Source organism: Seriola aureovittata, chromosome 15 (genome assembly GCF_021018895.1).
Source record: "Seriola aureovittata isolate HTS-2021-v1 ecotype China chromosome 15, ASM2101889v1, whole genome shotgun sequence".
NCBI lineage: Eukaryota > Metazoa > Chordata > Actinopteri > Carangiformes > Carangidae > Seriola > Seriola aureovittata.
Genome location: NC_079378.1, coordinates 15294436 through 15312309, shown reverse-complemented (window position 1 = coordinate 15312309; position 17874 = coordinate 15294436). Strand labels below are relative to the sequence as shown.

The 17874-nt window shown below is 39.4% G+C and overlaps 1 protein-coding gene across 2 annotated transcripts; it reads left to right on the top strand.

The window, feature by feature from the left end:
* Nucleotides 1–6439: 6439 nt before the first annotated feature.
* Nucleotides 6440–15381, top strand: gabrr3a (gamma-aminobutyric acid type A receptor subunit rho3a). 2 transcript variants are annotated; one of them, XM_056397627.1, is made up of 9 exons: nucleotides 6440–6807; nucleotides 7457–7569; nucleotides 10032–10099; nucleotides 10190–10413; nucleotides 11104–11186; nucleotides 11910–12047; nucleotides 13822–13974; nucleotides 14353–14546; nucleotides 14683–15381. In XM_056397627.1, exons 1-9 carry the CDS (start codon nucleotides 6665–6667, stop codon nucleotides 14980–14982), a joined length of 1416 nt encoding a protein of 471 aa, XP_056253602.1. In that variant the 5' UTR covers nucleotides 6440–6664; the 3' UTR covers nucleotides 14983–15381. The 2 variants fall into 2 exon arrangements, with proteins under 2 accessions (XP_056253602.1, XP_056253603.1); XM_056397628.1 differs by lacking the exon at nucleotides 11910–12047.
* The last annotated feature ends 2493 nt before the right edge of the window (nucleotides 15382–17874 follow it).

Here is a 17874-nt window from a genome sequence, read left to right as displayed (position 1 = left end):
TTTGATGCAAATCTGGATTCAGATGCAAAGCCAGATGCAGTTTCATGTATTTGTAATCAAGTTTTGTACCATTAAAAATGCAAACTGATTATAGTGCAGCTTTGGCAGTGATGGGGATTTGTGCTCTCTAAATGCTTTCTAATTCATATTACCATAAAATTACAGCAGACGACACTGCTAAAGTCAAAGAATTATTTTACAGCTTTGAACCATGGAATTACATCTCACAGCTACAACTCATACATGAATATTTACTCCCTTTAAAACGTTTGAAAACCTCAGACTGAATATCTCACATACCTCTCTGCCGTACACACTGAGGGAGGGCAACAATGATGGTGAACAAAACAAAGGCTGCAGAAGCTGCAGTGCACCACCATGACCTCTGCACACTCTGCTCATCCACACCTGCAGACCAAACATGGCACAGTTTTTTTTTTTTTTTTTTTTTTTGTGAACTGATCCTATTTTCCCTCCTGCATTGACTTTATTGAGATTACATCTCCCTAAAAAACAGAACAATTTAATACTCACTTATTGATGCAACAGTGATGTTTACTTTGGTTTTAACAATGTGTCTGCTCTGCAGGCCTGAGAGGGTGCAGGTATATGTCCCAGAGTGCTCCTCACTGTCTGGCTTGTGAAGCAGAAGAGATCCGTCTCCCAGCAGAAGCAGGTCCTGGTCCAGTTCAGCTTGGCCCTCCCACAGGTTAAAGGTGTGTCTGGTTCTGCTGTCATATCTCAAGATAACTGTGGGCTCACTGGACAAGGTGAAGGTCCAGGTGAGGGAGAAATTCTGGAGACTATGAGGAGCAATGCACGGGATGGACAGTGCATGACCCTCCTCCTGTGATATATCCCCTGAAAGATAGATCACACACATTTCCGTTGCTTATTAATTGTCAAAAATCATCCTCTTTATGAGAACTATATCATTGTAGAACCAAAATGCACCTTGATTTTTCCGAGACGCGGTCCACACCTGGGTCTTGTCTGCTGACGTGAAAGAGCAGAAGTAGGTACGGTTGGAAATATTACCCAGAATCCTCAGCGTGCTCTCCAAAGTGAAAAGTCCCTTGTGGTCTGTGGTTTTAATGGTTGAGTTTTCTATAGCTCCCTGGGCAGCGGTGGGTTCTGTGGCCCATGTTACCTGAGGGATGGGGTAGATGTTGTGAGAGGAGCAGGTGACCATCTCATCAGTGATCTCCATGGTTACAGACTGGATGAGAGCTAGAAGAAACAGCACAAAAGACAACAGTGTGGTGAGCACTTAAAGAGCGCATAATAAAATTTGTGACACTGGCAACCAGAATTAAACAACTTTGAGTCTCTGACATTCATATTCTGATGTGTTTTGAAGTGAACTGGACGCCAAAAAAAAATCCCAGGCGAAATGGGATTTGTGTTCTCTCACTCACACACAGTGACACAGTGTGTAACCTGTCACAGTGCACAAAACAAATCTCCTGCAGATGGAGCTTTTCTGCTGTACTTTAATGCCCTGGTGCACTGGCTATACTGTAGGTTAGTAGGGCAGACAGCTAACATGAGCTAAGCTAGTGGGACTTGTTATCAGCACACAATCGACAAAATAAGCTTTTATATTGAAAACGGGACTGTTACACTGCAGTAGAGACGTTCCTGCACATGGACCTCACTCTGTCCCGCTCACAAATACACACCCATTTTATGTGGATGTTTTTGGCATCCGTCTCCTCTAAGGATTTGTTAGAAATTCTGCCTAAATACAACAATCCTATAAATCTCTTATTTAATGCATCAACGCTCTTTTGGTAGAGATTCCAGCTCCACTCCTGATGCCAGAACATTTCAGTAATGAACAAAATGTCCTTCCTGTCATTTAAAAAACTGTCAGTTGCAATACAGTTCAACAGCATCTGCAAATAAAAAATAAAAAAAACATCATAAAATTCATAAAAGTTCAATCTTTTGCAAAGCTGTTGTATTATACTGCAATAGTGCAAGTTGGGTGATAAACTAGAAAACCAGTGTATAAAAAAAAACATTTCTATATGACAACATGACAATTAACCATTAATAGTTTAAGTGCTGTTTCCTTTCCAAATGCTCTGCCCTCTGCTTGCTGGGCAGGAGTGGAAAAAAAGGGTGCCAAAATGTTCCGCCTTGTTGTCACGACCTTAAAGGTAATTTATGAATGGAGACACGTCAACTACTCAAAGCTTCATCAGTGCTGAATTCATCAATAGTAGCCCAAAGGAGAAAGGCAAAAACAACTTCAAACATAATTTCTGACTATAATGCTGTAACATTGTACTGACCTTTCACCCCCAGGTTGATAAAGATCTCCTGGTTGCCCTTTCGCGTGCTCGTGTAACATTTGTACCTGCCCTTGTCTTGAACTTTGACCCTCCTGAGGAGCAGGGAGGCATTGCCGTGAGGGATGTGCGAGTTGAACAAGCAAGTCCTTCCGCTGAAGTGCTTGTTCTGGAGTCCAAACTGATCCTTGTTGTAGTAGTAGCTGTGAACGGGGATTTGCTGCTTGTACCAGTGGATCACCACAGTGCCGGTGGGTCTGAAGCTGCAGGGCAGGATGCAGTCGTCATGGATGATACAGGTGACGTTGGCATCTGGTAATATGACTTTGAGATGGTGAGACTACTGTCAAGATTCAAAGTCACTGCATAGTTTGTAGAGTTGTCATTACTGTTGTGATTAAAATTCAAATATTGCAACATCTGACCGCCTTTATGTTTATGTTCCACAATTTGTCTTTAAAGTTTAATCTTTACAGTCTGACAATAATAAGAAAAGTTACCACCATTTCTTTTGATTTCCTTTATAATTACATACTCTTGCAGGCATTTTTTCCCCTAACTTTTCCCAGCCACCTCAATGGTGTTTTCTTTGGGATGGCGATTTTTAAGAGCCTGTAGACAACAGAATAGGCTGTAAAAGTCCAACTGTAAAACTATTTGTTGTAAAACCTTGATTGAGTTTCAGTAGTACAAACCACATATATTGACTTTTGCTCCTTTCTATTGATGCAGCCATATCAGATATTTGACAACAGCATGAAACTACACTGGAGAGGAATTCAAAATTCTCACAAAAGAGCTCAGCTGATTTCATTGACTAATAAACATCTGAGTGTGTTTGTTTTACTGCAATTGTTTTTTTTACACCTCACCCCTGCTCCATGTTTTCCCCAGATGTGTGCAGCTGTCACGGCTGGGTAACACTTGCAGGGCGCTGAGGACACAGTGCAGCTGTGTTGGCTCCTCATGTGCAAATATGAAGGCAAACTAATGTTGTTTGTGACACCTTTTAAAGCCCTGTGTCATTCTTCAGCTTCGTACTGCTGCTCAGAGCAAAATGCTCAGTGGATGAGGTCACCTTTTAAAGTGGAGCAGTCACGTTTCTAATTTACTGTATGACTACTGCAGTGCTTTCCACATTGCCTCATCCTTGCAAGCATAAGCTATCATCAACATATTTATGGTAGCATGGTTATCTACATTGAACTGTCCACTAACATACACTCAAGATATTTTATACACCGTACAATGTCCTTTAGATTTTGCAAAGTTAAAATCAGCTCCCCAATGATAATCATAATAAAATAAATCACAATTAAGGCTATTCAATTTGAATTTTCTTACTTTAAGTGGGCAATACACAGCACCCATCTAACATGAATCTCATCTATTAAATTCCCTTTTGTCAGAACAAACTGCTCATCTGTGAATAATAGAAGAGGTTGTATGTTACTATACCGTTTGAGTCTGTCAATAACAATCTCTCCAGGAGGATTAGAAGCACAATCATGAGTCCATGTGTAACAGCCATGTCAGACGGCCTGTGCTGAGGTGTCGGTCCTGTAACGCTATTTGGCGTGCATGTGTGTGAAAGCAAACTGGTGTGCAGTGAACTGTGTCTGTGCGATTCCACTTTACATCCTTCCCAACACTAATGAAACACTGACTAATTAACCAGGCAGGTAAAAGTTTAACCATGCTCCTTGTGAATACTTCACCACACAGCACCAGCACTGAAATGGCTCACAAGAACACATGCAACACCTAATGTTGATTTCTATTGAGAAAAGTGAGTGCATGTCATCCTCACTGTCTAAGAAAATTATTTTATCTTGAAAGGAGGAGCTCCTACACATCACATGTCCTCAAAATGACAGTAAGTAATTTGCTCTGATGGGGGAAAAAGTCGAGCAGAGAAAACATGTAACTGCCTGGAAGAAGTGAAACCTCTTACTAGAAGTATTTCCAGTTTAATTGTATTACATTTTTTTTTAATACAACCTGGTGAAAAATTTTATGTTTGATAACATTAAACTTTGTCACAAACAGGAATGAATCACTGTCTTGTTTCACATACAGATGTTTCCTTTTTGTTAAACACCAGCTGGAAGAGACTTTAGCGCCACGTGACCCTAAACAGGCATTACAGTATAGAAAATGATTGCATGTGATGGTATTAGTGATTTACATTGAACATATATTGGAGTAATCCTGGAAAAATCCTAAATTGTCATTTAGAAGTTACAAAAAAGTTTGGAATATATCTATAATAAAGCTGTTATTATGTTGATATGCATAAACACAAGGTGTGTCTGTCAATAAAATATGCACTGTACAGTTGTTAATATATGTTTAAAGATGGTGACCTCTAGAGGGCACAGATGAGATGTCACCTCCACATGTGAAAGGCTGCCTGCTGTCCGGCAGCTGTGGGGTCACATGTACAAGTGAACCAAGGTCCACGTGCATGACTCTTTAAGATGGCATTGCTCATGTCTGCCCTCAATCAACTTAAATCCCAGATTAAAAGGACCGTGCCACTAGGGTGGAGTCACGCTGTCCATGTTTTGATTTGATTATTGATTCTGTACATGTTTCTCCGCCTGTGTTACAGATTTTCATTCTATTCATGACCATTAACTGTCCTTTTTTCTACAGACTTATTGTATCTCCTCATCATTTCTTCATTTCTAAGATGAAAAAGACTTGAATTATTAAGAAGCCATTGGCACTGTAGTTAACTTTTCTTGATACAGAATCATTTACTGTATGTGTAATGTGCAGCATGTCATATGGACACAAAGACTTTTAGCTCCATTAACATCTGTCATGTTGAACTTCGTATTTAGAACAACACTACATTTTGAGTAAAAACTGTATGAAGTTTTTGAAAGCGGCATGAAAGAACAATTATAAGTTTTTCTGGTGTAATTATAATGAGAATGTAAAAATCTAAATCATAGCCTTGGCAGAGACAGAAAAATCAAGTTCCAATTTATGTCAGTGTTTGCCTTGAATTGAATCCTTTGAAAAGCACTAGTCAACACAACATGTATAAAAACATCCAGGTGTCAACACTTTGGCGTTATGAGCATGATGGCATTTTGAACTTTTACAGAAGTGGCTTGTGATGGGAGCAACGCTGGTTTTGAATTCCCAAATCTGGGGAAGTCTGGGTGAGGAGAGTGGACAACTGCTGTCAGTGTATCCCAGCGGCTTGTGGAGCCGCACATTGGATAACCAGATTTTAGATTGACTGGATGTGACCATGAGGTAGTCAAGTGACATAAGCAGTGAGGCGCTGTCAGATACAAGCGATGGAGAAAATAATATAGGAACGATTAAATTTATCATCACTGCAACAGCTTATGAGACGTCATAATGTTTCATAATTGATTCAACTGTATATTTGGTACTTTGCAGTTGAACTGGATTGCATTTTAGTATAAAGCTTTTAGTTTGTCTATAAGGCAGATGATCCTGTGGTCTCTATGCAAGATCTAAACCACATGCTGAAAAACAAAAAAGGAAAAAAAACAAAGGATGGTGCAGTTATATGACTCCATGTTGTAGAGCGTGGGACCATAGACACAGTTGCACAAACACTGACACTGGCCTTATTCTTATTCCTTCTTTCTATTATTTGATGAGGGTAAAAGTTCAAAGTTTAGGAGTCATATCCTCTTACATCTGCTCAGGAGCCATAAGTGCAGTGTTTGCAGATGTGGCTCAGACATATGTTTGCATTTGTTTCCTCTCAATGGGATCATTTGCATCCTCCCACCACCACAGTGTACGACTCGAGGGAAAATCCTGCAATGTGTAAAAGTAGGCTACAGGCTTTTTATTTTTATCTGGTCAGAATGATGATGAAACTGCTGGTTGTATTATCCCCCACCCCACCCCGCCCGCTGCTGCCTCCAGTTTGTAGGTTACTGAAAGATTTCACCAACCACAGATAAGAAGATTAGAGAGGAATTAATGGTATTCCTTTGTCATTATAGGAATAAATTGATATTTGGTTTTAAATCAGAGGGTGGGGACAGTGGGGAGTCGGAGGAACATGTTGTGTCAGGAGATGTAAGCAGAGGGATGGCACAGTGACAAGCAAACTCAGCCAGGGGGGATGCCTGTGCACTGGAGCTAAGCATTGGATATCTCGACTGATGTTCACCATGTTACAGGAGATGAGAAAGCAGGATAACGCACAAGTAGCTGGGTGTGTGCGTGGCGGGGCAGAATGAGTGCCGCCGGGACATGGACGTACCAGTAGAGGACAGGGACAGCTGTGGCATTCCCTGGGTAAGACACTGACGCAGTGGGAGGAACGCTTGGGTTCCTCTTGTCTTTCCAGCCCCAGCTTAACCATGAGAGTGGCCCCCCTGGCCCTCAGACTGATGTGCTTGGCCTGGTTGTGGCCTCTCACCCAGCTCAACAGCAGCCACTTCCCGAACAAGAGGAGACACAAGGATATGTATGTCGGAGAGAACACCAAACAAAAGCAAGGCGGGTGAGCCAAAGTGGGATTTCTTATATGACTTGTTGCTTTTGTTGCGATTGTGGATCTGCTTCTGTTGTTAAAAGACACCTTTTGATACCTGGCATCTGTGTTGTGTGGCTTTGTGGGAGGATTTTTGAACCGTGTGCTGCTTTATAATGTCACCACAAATATGGTTGCGTAATTAATCATGAGGCTTTCCATTAATGTCACAGTGGATCAAGGTAAGAGCAGGTCATAGGATCATGTGAGGTGAGGGGTAATGTAGATATTACTCAGTGATTTGGTGGTGACTGTTGCTGAATGAAAAAAAGGTTACATCATCAAGAAATTGTGGTTCACATCAGTCACTTTCACATGAGATTTCTAAGAAGACATTAAGGACAATAAAAACAGAAAAAAAAAAAAAAATTCAGATGCAATTTATGGGACAAATACAAAACATGCCCCACAATATCTGCAAACTGCAGCTGTGTTAGATCAGTGTCAATACACTGAAAGTAAAAGAACTGTCATTACCAAGGCTTTAGGATTTCATCTGTGCTAAAAGTCCAATTAACATCACTAACTCCATCGACCAGATGTCGGCTCAAGTACGTGTCTGTGCTAGAAAGAGACAGGGTTTTTACGCAAGCTGATGTTTGTTCTCTTTGGTTGTCAGACGGGTGGATCTTAAGATGAAAAAGCTGGACAGCACCAAGTCCCTGCTAATTAAATCTGAGCAGCTGCTTCGGATTGAAGACCATGACTTTGCCATGCGGCCTGGCTTTGGAGGTAAAACACACACCTCATATATCTAAAAAATCAATTTAATTTTACTCATTCATCTTTTTCTTCATGATTAATTTTATCTTGTTATTTTTAATAGCTGCGTGCCTCTGTGGCAACTCAGTAACGATAATGTAGGTTACTGTGCTGTCTTTGGTATTACGCCTACCAAAAAAAAAAAAACCCTTAGTGACCTAGATTGTCTGCGGTGTGAGACAATGACAGCAGACAGTAGTACAGATAAAATAATCTGAACTGCGAACCTAATTCTGTGAGGGGGAAAAAAAAGCCCAATGTTAGAGGATATTCAACGAACTGCTGTAAAACCTAAGCTTTGTAATAATCTAGAAACTCTTTAAATTTGAATTTCAATAACTTACACTTATCTGTTATAACATATCTGTATGATATATGTTTTTTTTTTCATTTGAACAGTTTTTCAGAAACACAGCAAATACATATTTATTCTTTTACAAAAACCATCACATAAAACACCTGTAGTTACAACGTGAGGGTGTTGCCCAGTGACCAGTTGCCATGACTGAGTTCCTGTATGGCTGTGTCACTGTGTCAACTCTTGGGTCTTTGTTTTCCTTGCAAACAATAAATAAAGTGCTGGTGGTTGGAGTGTTTTGTAAAAATCTTTATTTCTTGTGAGCTGGTATGTGTATGGTTTTCTTTTTGCACATTTAAAAAGAACTACAAGCCCTTCTCATTCTAGGTTCAGATGCACATCAATAAACAAATGCACTGCAAAGTATAATAGTCAATGGGGCTGAAGAGCTGACTCCAAATATGTTTGACATTTACTTCCAAACGATTTGATTTGTGAGTCAGTGAACTGTCTCTGTTTGAGGGGATTCTACTGATCAGCTGTTACTGAGTCTGGCTCAGCTTAAAGAAAATGGTCGGATTGTATCCTTGCTCCTTGTTCATCTGTTTCCTCAGCACTGCATGCACAGTCTTGTATCTTTTGCATTTTGATCAAGTTTTATGTCAGATTATTTTTCACAGCACCTGGTCTTTGTCGCTACTGGTGAGTTTCAGGCCCGTCGTAGAGCTGAAAGAGATTCAGTAACGAAGCACTGAACAGGACTTTGATTCCAGGACCCAAGCTGCCTGATATAATCCCTCCCACCTCACTACTCTATTGTTATCATAGACTGATGGTTCTGAGTGCTTACCTTCATTAGATAATGGCACAGAGAGAACAGGATGTTTATAGTACACATCATACGTTTACAGTGTTCTGCCGCTGGACGATGACATAAGGACCATTGCACTGACACAACACTGGATATTTATGTTTTAGTAAAAATATGGTAGTATTTAACTTACTTTCATCCCAGCAAACTGCTACGCCGGCACACAGTGTGACTCTGACTCTTCAGTTTCTCTGTCATATCTGAAACAGGCAACAAAGCCACATGTAGCAAGAGAGACCCTGTCTTGTTTCCTGACTCTGACCCCTTCTGTACAGAGTCTCTTCCAGTATTTGTGTGGGTTTACTCCAGGTCATGTGAACTAATATGCCCACTGACATGATGTTTGTTTTGGTGCCTGCTAGGAGAGCTTCAGACTCTTATGATATAGCCAGTTAAAGAACCTAAACAAATAATGGAATGAGTGTTTTATTCGTCTACATAGGACGTCAAAGATGTAACACAAGGGATATTATATCCATGCAGGTTGCTGTAGTGAGCCAGTTATTCCCATAGGCCAGATTTCCCAAATACGATAAAATCAGCTTTGGATCTCTTGCCTGTCTGCAAAAGTCTTATTTTGAAAGGATTTGTTTGTATTCTGCCAAAGCTGTACCCTGATGTTAGCAGTCACACAAATGCTGGTAATATTATATAAATGAAATGTATATGGTTTCATAAGGCGATTCAAATGCAGATTTTGACAGCAGTGCAATTAGTTATCTTCTCATAGCATTCAGTTCATGTATTTTCTCTGAAATAGTGTTTCGTAATATTGTTTCAATACTTATAGCTCAACCAGAAAATGAAAAGCTGATTACAGGTTTAAAATGGCAAACATTTCTGAACACTTAAACCATTTTATAGTATCTTCTCTGTGCTTCCTGAGTGAGCAGCAGACCTGAAGAGATGAGCATGAGGATTACTGCTTTAAGGTGTTGTGTGTTAACCATTATCTGTCAGTTGTGTGTAACGCTCTTGATTGAGGCGATGCTGTAGCTGTACGGTATTTATTTATTTAGAGATGACATGGACACAGCTCATAGATTTACATGCATACATTTTTATGAGCCAGCATGAGTCAGGGTCATCACTCATTCAACCTTATTGTCTCCATCATCTGTAAGATGTGGTTTATGTCTTACAGCGCAGCAGTGGGATTTACGCATACATAATCTCTGGCAGATGTGCAGACGGACGGTTCATGGAGGATGTGATCCAACTGTTGCTTAAAACTGATCCACCACAACGTTTGACCTTTTGCAGGTTCAGCTATTCCGGTTGGGATTGACGTCCAGGTGGAGAGCATTGACAGCATATCTGAAGTAAACATGGTATGTGTCTTTAGTTTTTCTGCAGTCAGCAAATATACAGTGTCTCCTTTTCTCTGTTGGGCTTGAGCGACAGTGTTTTTTTTTTCCCAGGACTTCACCATGACTTTGTACCTGAGGCATTACTGGCAGGATGATCGCCTGGCCTTCCCCTCCAGCAACAACAAGAGTCGTACCTTTGATGCACGACTTGTGAAGAAAATTTGGGTTCCTGATGTGTTCTTTGTCCACTCTAAACGCTCTTTTATCCATGATACAACCATGGAGAACATCATGCTGAGGGTTTATCCTGACGGCAACATCCTCTACAGTGTCAGGTAAGTTACTGATAAAGCGATTACTATCAAACTAGGAATGATTGAAGTGAGACCATATAGCTTCGGATGAACAGCTGCCAGTGTTTCCACAATTACAAAGTGTGTCTCCATCAAATTAATTCAGCTGTATATCATTCTACTTTCAAAGGTTACATAGTTTTGTTATAACCTTACATGTGTTTATAAATCTAATTCAATGAGTCATAATTTGAATATTATTGGAAATTAAAACCCTTTGAAAAGGACGTCACTTAAGATATAAAACTTTCCACTGGACGCTCACAGCAGGGTTAAGTGAGCAGAGCCTGAATGGAATATGAGAAAGCTTATATGAGCTCATATGAGAATATGAGATATAAGCTTTCAGACTACATCCATCATATCCATTTCAGCCACAGATGTCGACAATATGACGTCATTCCTAGCAGCTTGCTGTGGCCACAGACAGTGTCACATGCAGGAGCAATTACTGAATGATTTGATCAGTTCACCATCAACATCTCAACTGTTACACATCAGTCCAGTTTTGTTTTATACCCCATTTGACATCATACTAGTTGATGACTGAGGTTAACCTACACAGCTACACTCTGAAAGTCACCAATCAATGCAAGTATAACGTTTTCTGTGAACACAGTTGCTGATGCTTGATTCATGTGGGTGTTCCTTTAACTGTGAGCTGTGTTTCAGGATCACTGTGACTGCACTTTGCTCAATGGACTTCAGTAGTTTCCCTCTGGATACACAGAATTGCTCTCTGGAGCTGGAGAGCTGTAAGTATCAAACTACAAATGGGACATTGCTGCTTGCGAATGCCTGATAGGATACCCAATGTAGAGAAATACTGTTAGTTGCTGCATCAAAAGTGTACAAAAATCTACTTTAAATCATTTGCTTGCTTGATGTTTTCCTGGTAAACATGTTACACAACCTTTAATACACTGCTTTGTAATTTAAAGGCGTTGGCTAAAGATAGCTTTTAGCCTATAAAATATTTAATCAGTATCAGTGTTGCTGGTTATATTTGAGCAATATACTGATACATTACACTGCATATTGCAGTTAACTTCATAAACGTACAGTAACCATCACCACTATTTGCATAGCATAAATAAGTCATAATCCTCAATCATGTCAATGTCAGCCCATTATACATGTCTGTTTTTCTTGATGTAGGATTTACCAGGAATTATTGTTTCATTCTGCTCCGGTCCGAACTTGAAATTGTTCATAACTAAGCGATAGTCAGGATTACTTTCAGTGTAGAGTTTTGGGGTTCTTCTGTCTTTCTGGTGTGCTTCTTTCTCTTCATCTCTCTTTCTCTATCTCACATTATTGAACAGTTAAAGCATGGATCCTGGTTTCAGAGGAGAGTTGGGGTCCCATTTCTGTGCACTCTCTCCTCTCCTCTGAGAAACATATCCATGATTCTTCTAAGAGAGGCAACATGTGAAGGTGTCCTACCCCCTTCCCCCTCCTTCTCTCCTCTCTTGAAGATGCTTACAATGAGAACGACCTCATGCTCTACTGGAAGAACGGGAACGATTCATTAAGGACTGACGAGATCGTGCTCTCTCAGTTTTTTATTGAAGACTTCCAGCCTTCCTTTGGGCTTGCCTTCTACAGCAGTACTGGTATGTCCGGTTGGAGCTGTGGGGCCCTCTGAGTTGTTCCCGCTTTGGGGAAAACCAGAGAGCCCCTGTTTTTATCAAATCAGTTATGGCACAAAACAGCTGTTTTTCTTAAAAGGAAATATTTTAGATGTTTATACCTCTATAGAGAACCATATATTCTTCTCCTTCACATCTGCTAGTAACTAGAGCTAACAGTGAGACCAGTATGATTATGAATAGTTTATTGTAGTTTAAGATTCATAATGTGGGCCCCTTTTCAGAGCTCTTCCACCTCAATGAATCAGCTCTGACTGAGATGATCTATACCAGAGTTTCAGTAACATTGTTGGTCTAAACATCATGAACTTTTACTGAAAAGAAATAGTTTTACACTTTGGGAAATGCACTTATTTACTTTCTTGCTGAGATTTAACTCTCTGACCAATATGAAGCTAAAGCCAAAAGCCAATTAGCTTAGCTTAGCACAAAGAACAGAAGCCAGGGGAAACAGCTAGCCTGGCTCTGTCTGAAGGTGACAAAGTCTGACACCTCTGAAACGTCCTAATCAACATGTTATTTTGCTGCCTTTGGACAGAATCAGGCTAGCTGTTTTCCCCTTGTTCCCACTATTCGTGCAAAGCTTAGTGTGTAGCATCAATGCTATGCTTGGTTAAACAAAAAAATTCCCCCTTTTACATTACCATTTTTCATTATTACACTTCGGTTTTTCTCGTGGATTAAAAAAATGATAAATAACACATTCATTAGTGACCTTTAGAAGTTCTGGTAGGGGGATTTTGTTACCTTCTGACAGAGCTAGGCTAGCTGTTTCCCCTTGTTTCCAGTCTTTATGCTATGCTATGCTATGCTATGCTGTGCTATGCTATGCTATGCTATGCGGTGCTATGCGGCCTGTTTCATATTAAAAGAACTGACATAACAGTGGTAACAATCTTCTCATGTAACTTTTGGCAAGAAAGTAAATAAGCACAGTTACCAAACAGTTAAAACTATTCCTCTTAATACTTAAATACTTTCGCAGAATACTGAAGCACTGATTCACTAAGATGTGGTGACAGATGGTGAGGAGAACAAGATGTGTGTGTGTGTGTGTGTGTCTGTGTAAAAAAATTATTAACAGTCAAACAAGGACAGATTGCATGTCTGTGTCTACTATGTTGTACAAATCCCTACTTAATTATATTTCAGTGTATTCTTTAAATCCTATTCTTTGTGAATACTGTAAAATATTGAAATATCATCTCTATGGGAGACAGTTAAATAGATGCCATTACTAAATACAATTCAAAGACTTTTAGCTTTTTGAGATTGATTTTAAAAATCATCATGTGCCTTTAGATATACAGTACTAAAATATAATGTAATACTGCTTCTGATTTAAGCACATCAGAGTTGTACGACTGACTGCTAAGCCTACTTCTTCTATGGTCACAATTTCAGTGCGAGTAAGACAGATAAAATGGGCCTTGGAGATTTTCTTCTTCTCAGTGTAAAATAATCTTGTGAGGACCTATCTGCTCTAAGAGGCTGTTATATAACATCAGCTCTAGACAGATCTGCTCCAGAAAATAATTACTTTCAAGTCAGAGTTCTAGGTTCTTCTTGTAGGCCCATCTTGTAGTTTCATAGACTTGCATCCGTCACAATCTTGTGCAGGTGTTTCTTTTTTCTTTGCAACATTTGTCAGAGTGATTGCCTTTTTTTTCCCTTGCCACTCACTTTTATTATGCCCCACTCCCTACGTCCACTTTCTGTCTATTTATTTCTTTTTCAGGTTGGTACAATCGGCTCTACATAAACTTCATTCTCAGGAGGCATATCTTCTTCTTCATGCTACAGACGTACTTTCCCACCATGCTGATGGTGATGCTTTCCTGGGTGTCTTTCTGGATAGACAGGAGGGCCGTACCTGCTCGTGTTTCTCTGGGTACTGAGACTGTGTGCCAACACGGCCGTTAACATGTTGAACAAACAGCATCTTACAAAAAGCAAATATTTCATATTATACACAATTTAAAGTGACAGATTATTTTCAAACATGAATTGGCATCAAAATGTCACCACTGATACTGATTGATACCACTCTCATGTCTGTACGCTAAATATGAAGAAGAAAACAGCAGCTGCTTAGTTTAGCTTAGCACAAAGACTGAAAACAGGGGGAAACAGCTAGGCCTCTGTCCAAATTACACTTATGTCTCTGATCTGCTGACACTCACAAGAGTAGTATATAGCATAATCCATCCAAACAATGGATGATATTTGTGAGGGAACATTTTTAATACTGATGATGTTGTGCTTTCAGGCATCACCACGGTTCTGACAATGTCCACCATCATCACTGGTGTCTCAGCCTCTATGCCACAGGTGTCTTACGTCAAAGCTGTAGACATATACTTGTGGGCAAGCTTCTTGTTTGTCTTCCTGTCTGTCATCGAGTACGCTGCGGTCAACTATTTCACCACGGTGGAGGAGATGAAGAAGGTCAAAGGGGCAAAGGTCATTCATATTCTGTTTTTTTTCTGGCGTCTAATGTCTTCTCAAATCCCATGTGACTTGTTTGACCCATAGTAAATAATTTCCTACCATCTGGAGCTCAAAGCCTTACTCTACTCTCCTCCCTCTGTCGCTGCAGATGCCCACCTTCAACGCCACCCAGGCTATGGTCTTTGATGGCTGTTTCCATGACAATGAAATTGACCTGACTTCTTTCCCAGAGGTCTCCAGCACCCCGAATACAGAGAGGAACACCCAGTCACGAAACTCTACTGTCTCTGCACCGACAGAAGGCACCAGGCTACGCCGCAAGAACCCTTTAAAACAAAACCTGAGCTTCATAATGAGCAACAGTTACATGATCGACTCCTACTCCAGAGTCATATTTCCCCTGGCTTACCTGCTCTTTAACATCATTTACTGGAGTATGTATGCATAGTACATTAACTATGCAGCAGAATAAACACTATTCTTTTCTTACTATTTTCACAACTAAACAGTGTAACACACAGGCTGCAACAAACTAACTTACAATACTCTGTTCGGGAAGTTAGCTCTATGTCTGCTGTTGAGCATAGATATCTTGGATGATGTCTTCTTTTTTTTTTGAAGAAGTGATCAGTTGTAACTTGGAAAAAAAATCCAAAATCAGCTACTGCATTGAATGGATTGTTATTTTTGCAGATGTTTATGTGTGTTTTTTTGGCATGCCTGTTTTATAAGAGAAAAAGTTTTAATCCAACAAATATATTTACATTTTTAGAATTTTATTTTCTTGTGTGATTTAACACAAAACATTTAATTGTATAATCAGTGTGTACAATGAAAAATAAATGTATGCTCTTAAAGGTGTGTGTCAAGCTAACCATTTTCTGATAAAGCTTTACTTTTTATTTAACATAATAACATCAGTGCAATGTAAATGTAACAGATTTCACTGCAAGGCTGATTGTCATCTGCATGCCATTCCAGCAGGTTGATGTTACACATAAAAAAAACAAACATACAAAAAGAATCCAGACAAGGAAGTCCTAAACCTGCAGTTATTGATCCTTTTTGCCACTTGGGGGCGGCAGAAGATATTCTAAAAACAACACATGTACAGCTTTATCACCATTTACTGAAAGTTGATATGGCAATCTTAGGGTAGACACACATCTGACAGATGTAGAGAGACATTAGTATTTATATGGAGTTGTATTCATGGCCATCTGGCAAATGCCCAATATTTACTCCTTTGGTTGTGTGTTTAGTTGCTATCAACACCCGAGGGAGATGTTTGGCTCTGTAGCTCCTAAAAGCTATATTAGCTACTTGCTAAGTATGTCTGCTGTTCGGTGCAGAGCAGGTAGCAAAGCAAACGGTCGTTTGTTTGAGCTTTTACACAAAAAAAAAACTTCCGCTGCAGCTGAGAGTGGGCCAAAACAGTAAAGTTACAGGTGGAAAACCAAAACAATGAGCTTAAAGATGCTAAAAATTAACGTCTCCTTGCACATACAAATAGTCATGTGTTTCAATGTTACTATAAATATAATGCTGCTTTAAGGACTTTATGTCAATGGTGGTCCAAAGTTGAAAGTTTTTAAGTTGATTACAGACCTTGGAAACAGTAGTTGAGAAAAGATTTTACATCTAAAGAGTCATGACAATCATGTAATATGTATACATTAGGGGTGTGTGACAATAATATTTTAATATTTTTGGTATTGCTTATTCTATAATTGCCTCAGTTGGAGTGCATCAACTATATTTTAAATTCCCTTCAAATTTCTTGCATGGTATTAAAGATTTATAAATAGTGGACAATATACTAAAAAGTATATTATCATATTTATAAATCTTGTCCTTGTCCTCACAATTACCCGCAATACTATAGTACAAAAACAGACCACAATTTAGACTCATTTATGTAAAATAGTCAAATAAAGGGGATTACATGCCTTTAAGTCAGTTATATTCAGTTACGTAACATTTTTCTGTGGCACATGAAGCCAGCAGAATGTCAGATTCATCAGAGGTGATTGACTGATAATGCGATGAATGCTGGCAGTGGAATAGTGATGACACATGAACAGAGCCCTGTCCACATGGCTCAGTGGAGAGTCATTGTCTCTAATCAATACAGAAAATTTCAAGGTGCATTTTGAAGGAATAGTTTCATATTTGGCAAAATAGCATATTTGCTTTATTTGTCAAGAGTTAGATGAGAAAATTGATGACACATTTATGTCTGTATGCAACATATTTAACTATAGCCTCGCAACGTTTAGCTTAGCTTAGCTTAGTGTGAAGACTGGAAACATGGGAAATAGCTAGCCAGTCCAGTGTTAACTAATCAGTGTGTCAAATCTTGTTTGTTTAAGCCATACAAAAATAGAGTTAACACGCTAAGTGCTGGTTTTACCAGGACTTACATGTTAGAACTGTGGAGTCTTTCCCAAACTGCACAAAGACAGACAACTACAGACAACTTAAATCATATTTGCACAACTAACAATGTCTGCAGACACCTGGATCATTTTTACATCTAAACAACTAACAATGTATAGGATGTATCTGAACAAACTGATCTGTTCTAACTACCAGGGGAAGCTGTTGTAACAGATGAACAAAGATGGACAAAGATCAGCAGCAGGCTTTAAACAGATAAAGACATGTCAGCCTTTCACATGTCATTTCAAACAGAACAGAGAATGCACTTCAAAGTCGCTTGATCTTCAAAGAAACTATTTGGATCTGCTCTGCCATCACCGTCGTGTCCCAACCCTCTGCCGGAATGAATAGTAGGAAAGAGAGTCTGGCTTTGTAGGTATTTTTATCCTCGGGACTCCCTCTGGTGTACAGATACAGAACTACACCTTTCAGTATTCTGTTTCCAACTTTATCTTATTTACAGGAAACTCAAATCATCAAATGCATTTGGTGCCATTATACAATAAGGTATATCTCATAAAGTCTACGAATTGTCTCAGATTCCTGCATGGATAAAAACACTGTAATGGATAAAACTCTGGATCCCTTTCACCATAGTTTGTTCTGTCTTTCAATCCAGCTCTTTACTGTTTGTGTCTGACTTCTGACTGTTGATTTTCTATTTTTGATGCAAATCTATTTTGTATTCATCCTAAAACAGGTTGGACTTTGTTATGTTTTATTATAACATTTTTTGATAGCTCTTAGCCAGTTAAACAACTTCATTCTTCTGTCACCCAGGTGATTGTGTGTTCATAGACCTGAAAACCAGGTGCATAACATGCCAGAGATACTGTATAATGCTACTAGTGCGTGACTTCTTCTGACGCAATAGTAAATGTCACAATGTCATGAAGCT